The following is a 7,675-nucleotide window of genomic DNA, read 5'->3' on the forward strand; positions in this document are numbered from 1 at the left end:
CTGTCTTCAGTACTGTCTTTGATAATTGGATTTGACGTTTATGGGAAGTCTGGTGTATTTTATGTGTTGACCACATAGGGGCATTCTTTTCAACAGCAGTGTTCAGTCACAGATCAGTCCACACAGGCACTGTAAATGTTAGGTCTCCCAAAACTGAGACTAGGATGAGATTTGAGAGGAGGTTATGTATCTCAATGCTGAGGTTTTTGACCCTTGTAAATACAATCTTAGCAAGACCGTACAGTATGAAGATAGGCTAAAACCAGTGGAGGCTGGTGGGAGGAGCTATAGGAGGACAGGCTCGTTATAATGGCTGGAATTCAATTCATGGAACGGAGTCAAACATGTGGTTTCCAAATGTTTGATACTGTTTCGTTGATTCCATTCCAGCCGTTACAATGAGCCCGTACTCGTATAGCTCCTCCCATCAGCCTCCACTGGCTAAAACTGATTTTCCAATAAAAATACCAGATCACACTTGTAGGCAATGTCATTTTTTATTTATTTTATTTAACCTTTATTTAACTAGGCAAGTCAGTTACCACAGTGTCCAAAGAAGGGCCAGAAGTATACAGAATGGTGTCGTCTGCATAGATGTGGATCAGAGAATCACCAGCAGCAAGAGCGACATCATTGACATATACAGAGAAAATAGTCGACCCGAGAATTGAACCCTGTAGCACCCCCATAGAGACTGCCAGAGGCCCGGACAACAGGCCCTCCGATTTGACACACTGAACTCTATCTGAGAAGTAGTTGGTGAACCAGGCGAGGCAGTCATTTGAGAAACCAAGGCTGTTGAGTCTGCCGATAAGAATGCAGTGATTGACAGAGTCGAAAGCCTTAGCCAGGTCGATGAAGACGGCTGCACCGTAGTCTTTTATCGGTTATGATATCGTTTAGGACCTTGAGCGTGGCTGAGGTGCACCCAGATTGCATAGCGGAGAAGGTACGGTGGGATTCGAAAAGGTCAGTGATCTGTTTGTTAACTTGGCTTTCAAAGACTTTTGAAAGACAGGGCAGGATCGATATAGGTCTGTAACAGTTTGTGTCTAGAATGTCGCCCCCTTTGAAGAGGGGGGTGACCGCGGCAGCTTTCCAATCTTTAGGGATCTCAGACGATATGAAAGAGAGGTTGAGCAGGCTAGTAATATGGGTTGCAACAATGGCGGCGGATAATTTTAGGAAGAGAGGGTCCAGTTGCTGCGGGGGGTGCAGAGCTGTTGGCTGGGGTAGGGGTAGCCAGGTGGAAAGCATTGCCAGCCGTAGAAAAATACTTCTTGAAATTCGCGATTATCGTAGATTTATCGGTGGTGACAGTGTTTCCTAGCCTTAGTGCAGTGGGCAGCTGGGAGGAGGTGTTCTTATTCTCCATGGACTTTAGTGTCCCAAAACTTTTGGAATTTGTGCTACAGGATGTACATTTCAGTTTGAAAAAGCTAGCCTTTGCTTTCCTAACTGACTGTGTATATTGGTTCCTAACTTCCCTGAAAAGTTGCATATCGCGGGGGCTATTCGATGCTAATGCAGTATGCCACAGGATGTTTTTGTGCTGGTCAAGGGCAGTCAAGTCTGGAGTGAACCAAGGGCTATATCTGTTCTTAGTTCTACATTTTTTGAATGGGGCATGTTTATTTAAGATGGTGAGGAAAGCACTTTTAAAGAGAAACCAGGCGTCCTCTACTGACGGGATGAGGTCAATATCCTTCCAGGATACCCGGGCCAGGTCGATTAGAAAGGTACCGTGTTATTGACCTCATCCCGTCATCCCTAAATCTGTGAACATGGGCACCCTCATAGATATCATCCTGGCCAACGTGCCCTCTCAATACACCTCTGCTGTCTTCAACCAGGATCTCAGCGATCACTGCCTCATTGCCTGTGTCCGTAATGGGTCCGCGGTCAAACAACCACCCCTCATCACTGTCAAACGCTCTCTAAAACACTTCAGCGAGCAGGACTGTGGGCTTGTAGGCCTGTTGCAAGGCCAGACATCACCGGCAACAACGTCGCCTATGGGCACAAACCCACCGTCGCTGGACCAGACAGGACTGGCAAAAAGTGCTCTTCACTGACGAGTTGCGGTTTTGTCTCACCAGGGGTGATGGTCGGATTCGCATTTATCGTTGAAGGAATGAGCGTTACACCGAGGCCTGTACTCTGGAGCGGGATCGATTTGGAGGTGGAGGGTCCGTCATGGTCTGGAGCGGTGTGTCACAGCATCATCGGACTGAGCTTGTTGTTATTGCAGGCAATCTCAACGCTGTGCATTACAGGGAAGACATCCTCCTCCCTCATGTGGCACCCTTCCTGCAGGCTCATCCTGACATGACCCTCCAGCATGACAATGCCACCAGCCATACTGCTCGTTCTGTGTGTGATTTCCTGCAAGACAGGAATGTCAGTGTTCTGCCATGGCCAGCGAAGAGCCCGGATCACAATCCCATTGAGCACGTCTGGGACCTGTTGGATCGGAGGGTGAGGGTTAGGGCCATTCCCCCCAGAAATGTCCAGGAACTTGCAGGTGCCTTAGTGGAAGAGTGGGGTTACATCTCACAGCAAGAACTGGCAAATCTGGTGCAGTCCATGAGGAGGAGATGCACTGCAGTACTTAATGCAGCTGGTGGCCACACTAGATACTGACTGTTACTTTTTTTTTGACCCCCCCTTTGTTTAGGGACACATTATTCCATTTCTGTTAGTCACATGTCTGTGGAACTTGTTCAGTTTATGTCTCAGTTGTTGAATCTTATGTTCATACAGATATTTACACATGTTAAGTTTGCTGAAAATAAACACATTTGACAGTGAGAGAACATTTCTTTTTTTGCTGTTTATATATATATATATATAGGACAAAACACACATCACGACAAAAGAGACAACATAACAATATATATAAAGGGAGACCTAAGACAACAACATAGCAAGGTAGCAAACATGACAACACAGCATGGCGACGTTGGCTAGCTAATGCCGCGTTCAATTATTAGTCAGAACTAGGAAACTCGGACATTTCCACTTACTAACTGGTTGTAGTTATACACATGGCATGTTCAACGAGTCAGCAATTTGGTAATTTCCAAATATCCTAGTTCCAACTAGTATTTGAACGCAGCATAGAAACCAATTGTGTGTATAAGCGTAATTGGTAGAAACACGTCATCAAGTCAAACGATTGTCTCGCGCCAAACTACGCATGTGCAAGCCGTCAAATCAAAGGCACTCCTACCATATTAAGTTGTTTTTGACGAAAATAAAAACGTGTCCGTTCATCAATTTCACGAGATTGGAGTAATAACATGTTAAAGTAGGTAAGACATTGGCTCGAATCTAGGTTGTGCCTTTAGATTTCGAGAAAATTAACAACTAAGGAAGATTTGTTCACTGCTCTCATTGACTTCTCAAACCCAAACTCCGGCCGGGTCTGTTTGGTATGTTTCGTAAGCGTTTCCGCTGGGTTTATGCCGCGTTGAGGTACCAGTCGGAACTAGGAAACTCTGACATTTCTGACTTCCTGAATCGATGAACGCGGGACATGGATAGCATCTGAACACCGCATAACGTACGTGGGCGTGGCGTAGTGTTTGGCAGGAGCAGGGAGTCTTTTCTGGATAGCCAGGCAAATACAATCTTGCATTTCTCAGTCTAGTGGGTTCGATCAGTGGTCGGCATTGCAGTAGCTTGCACCTTTTAAGCCACCGAAATAGACTAGACAGTAGAAACCAAACCTGCTTTATTTGATGCTTTAGCAAACACCGTCGGCTTTGTATCATAATGGGTGTGGAAATTGAAACAATATCCCCAGGAGATGGTGAGTTTTTTGCTACATTTTGGCGTCTGTTTAAATTTTGGATTGTTGTGCACTATATGCTTATTCATTTAGCGATTACGAAATTGTGGGAAATGCAGTATTATCATATACTGTGGTAACGTTTTACGGATTTACAGCCGTTGCAAAGTAGTTACAATTTTACTAGGCCTACATACTCCACAACATGTATTTCTCAAGCCTTCGAAATGTTCCTCGCTCTCTCTACTGTCCATGTTATCAGGGATCCTTGGGACGTCCCTACATTTTTAAATTGTTAAGGCTTGGTTAGAGTTTAGGGTAGTAACGTCCCAACCCCGGATTGCACTGACCCTCTCGATCAGCACATTCAGACCAATCTCGATCTAGAACACTCGGCATCTATAGCCAGCCAGCGTTCTTCCCAGACCAGCTCGTTGAATTCCTGCTTTTTGTCGGTAATAATTCTCATTTGAAGTAGGATAGATTATTCCGCTATTATACAGCCAGAAAAAAGCCTAGCTACATTTGTGTATGCTTTTAGCTAAAGCAATAAGATGTTACAGCAAATGATTTGATGTGACAACATCAAAACTAATCATGTCCTGGCTAGGACACATCCTATTATTACAATGTCTGCCATACCACCAATACCACAACGGAATACCCCATAGGAAATCACTGCTTTGTGGTAAAGCAAGTTTTTCCCGCTGACACACAACCTACAATACCTGTATACCACACGCTTACACTGAAAAAGTATTGTTCTGCCTTTAATCTGTGGCTACTTGCATCCTCTCTCACCTTTTCCTTCTATAATTTGAGACACATTCCCCACACTCAGATCTTCATGTCTCTGGGACAATAATAACCAATAATAACCAGTTGATTAATACATTAGGATTGAATAGTTTGGAAATAGGTCTACTATACATGGATAAAGGTTAAGCTTTCCTGGCTCAGACATAACAACACCCAGACAGACTTAATCCAGCCAGGCATTGTTAATCTATTGGCTCCTTACTCTATTAGACGGCAGGATATAAAAAGTTGCACACACATGAGGGAGATTAGAGCCTGCCGCGCACACACACACACTACAATCTACCCACTGTTGTTTGTTTTCTTTTCAACAGCAAGGACTTTCCCAAAGAAGGGCCAGATGTGTGTTGTCCATTACACAGGTAAAGAGTGTGTGACAGAGCATCTGGTTGGGGAATGAATGTTTTATTTTTTATTTTTACTAGGTGGGCCATTCTATGTCTCAGGGTCGGCTCCCAGACAACCAGGTCAGACAGGAAACGGGAAGTAAATGTCAACATTCTGTCTTGGTGATTACACGTTTATTACATGTTTATAACGTGTATATGACCTGTGTGTGTGCGTGCGCCAGTTTATGAGCCACTTGTCACTTTGAAGACATGGCTTGAACTCTACAACAAGTGAAGTTTAATAGACTGTTAATGTTTGGTGGTGATACATTTAAAGCTCAACACTTTGTCATTATGTTGAGTGATTGATTGCTTTTTGGTTTATTGTTGCCCAGAAGGCAGTGAGTGAGAGTGGTAGTAATGAAGATGTAGTTCCTGGCCCTGTTCCTTCTGAGTTTAGTTTTTTGCAGGTCAGTGCAGTAGTTTAGAGAGTGAGAGCGATAAAAAGAGAGAGCTAGGGAGAGACATAGCAGCGGGAAGTAGGGGTGCTGATAAATATAAATAATTTTGCCAAAAATATGCTATACATTTTTTGCAGGGCCAATATCTTCATTCAAAGACTCAATCATGGACACTCTTACTGACAGTTGTGGCTGCTTTGTGTGATGTATTGTTGTCTATACCTTCTTGCCCTTTATGCTGTTGTCTGGGACCAATAATGTTTGTACCATGTTTTGTACTGCTACCATGTTTTGTACTGCTACCATGTTGTGTTGCTACCATGATGTTGCCATGTTGCGTTGCTACCATCTTATGTTGTTGTCTTAGGACTCTCTTTATGTAGTGTTGTCTATCTTGTCGTGATGTGTGTTTTGTCCTGTATTTATATATTTCTTTATTTTTAATCCTAGCCCCTGTCCCCGCAGGAGGCCTTTTGCCTTTTGGTAGGCCATCATTGTAAATAAGAATGTGTTCTTAACTGACTTGCCAAGTTAAATAAAGGAAAAATAAACAATTATATTACTCTTGTCTGAACAGGCATACATTGCGTTCAGAAAGTATTCAGACCCCTTCCTTTCTCACACATTTTATTCTAAAATGGCTAAAATATTTTTTTCCCCCTGATCAATCTACACACAATACCCCATAATGACAAAGCGAAAACAGGTTTTTAGACATTTTAGCAAATATATTAAAAATAAAGAACAGATACCTTATTTACATAACTATTCAGACCCTTTGCAATGAGACTCAAAAATTGAGCTCAGGTGCCCAATGTTTCCATTGGTCATCCTTGATGTTTCTACAACTTCATTGGAGTCCAACTGTGGTAAATTCAATTGATTGGACATGATTTGGAAAGGCATACACATGTCTATATAAGGTCCCACAGTTGACAGTGCATGTCAGAGCAAAAATCAAGCAATTAGGTTGAAGGAATTGTCCGTAGAGCTCAGAGACAGGATTGTGTCGAGGCACAGGTCTGGGGAAGGGTACCAAAACATTTATGCAGCATTGAAGGTCCCCAAGAACACAGTGGCCTCCATTCTTAAATGGAAGAAGTTTGGAACCACTAAGACCCTTCCTAGAGCTGGCTGCCCGGCCAAACTGAGCAATCGGGGGAGAAGGGCCTTGGTCAGGGAGGTGACCAAGAACCCGATGGTCACTCTGACAGAGCTCCTCTGTGGAGATGGGAGAACCTTCCAGAAGGACATTCATCTCTGTAGCACTCCATCAATCAGGCTTTTATGTTGGAGTGGCCAGAAGGACACCACTCCTCAGGAAAATGCACATGACAGCCCGCTTGGAGTTTGCCAAAAGGCATTAAAGTCTCTCAGACCATGAGAAACAAGATTCTCTGGTCTGAAGAAACCAAGATTGAACTCTATGGCCTGAATGCCAAGCGTCACGTCTGGAGGAAACCTGGCACCATCCCTACGGTGAAGCATGGTGGTGGCAGCTTCATGCTGTGGGGAAGTTTTTCAGATGCAGGGACTGGGAGACTAGTCAGGATCGAGGGAAAGATGAACGGAGCAAAGTACAGAGAGATCCTTGATTAAAACCTGCTCAGGACCTCAGGACCAATGACCCTGAGCACACAGCCAAGACAACGCAGGAGTGGCTTCAGGACAAGTCTCTGAATGTCCTTGAGTGGCCCAGCCAGAGCCCGGACATGAACCCGATCGAACATCTCTGGAGTGACCTGAAAATAGCTGTGCAGTGACACTCCCCATCGAACCTGACAGAGCTTGAGAGGGTCTGCAGAGAAGAATGGGAGAAACTCCCCAAATACAGGTGTGCCAGGCTTGTAGCGTCATACCCAAGACGACTCGAGGCTGTAATTGCTGCAAATGGTGCTTCAACAAAGTACTGAGTAAAGGATCTGAATACTTATGTAAATGTGTTATTAAAGTTTTTTTTTTTTTAATACATTTGCAAAAATGTCTAAAAACCTGTTTTTCCTTTGTCATTACAGGGTATTGTATGTAGATTGATGAGTAAAAAAAATATTTAATCTATTTTAGAATAAGGCTATAACGTAACAAAATGTGGAAAAAGTCAAGGGGTCTGAATACTTTCCGAATGCACTGTAAATAAAATAATTCGAAATACTACACCAGAGAGCAGCTACAGAGGATCAATAGCTTCTAAAAAATAGCTATGGATTAAGTTTTATCGCAAATACTTACAGTCGGGAAGCCTGCAATTTGGGCAACACGTGCCAAATATAGAA

General features: G+C 43.6%; 1 protein-coding gene across 1 annotated transcript in view; it reads left to right on the top strand.

Moving 5' to 3' along the window:
* The first annotated feature begins 3,681 nt into the window (after positions 1-3,681).
* Positions 3,682-7,675, top strand: part of LOC100194583 (FK506 binding protein 1b) — a 20,411-nt gene continuing 16,417 nt past the window's right edge. Inside the window, exons 1-2 of the mRNA NM_001139669.1 lie at positions 3,682-3,814; positions 4,927-4,974. Coding sequence (NP_001133141.1) covers positions 3,778-3,814; positions 4,927-4,974 — 85 coding nt within the window. The 5' untranslated portion in view covers positions 3,682-3,777. The remainder of the gene's footprint in view (positions 3,815-4,926; positions 4,975-7,675) is intronic.

This window comes from Salmo salar, chromosome 15, assembly GCF_965601325.2.
Source record: "Salmo salar chromosome 15, fSalSal1, whole genome shotgun sequence".
Classification (NCBI taxonomy): domain Eukaryota; kingdom Metazoa; phylum Chordata; class Actinopteri; order Salmoniformes; family Salmonidae; genus Salmo; species Salmo salar.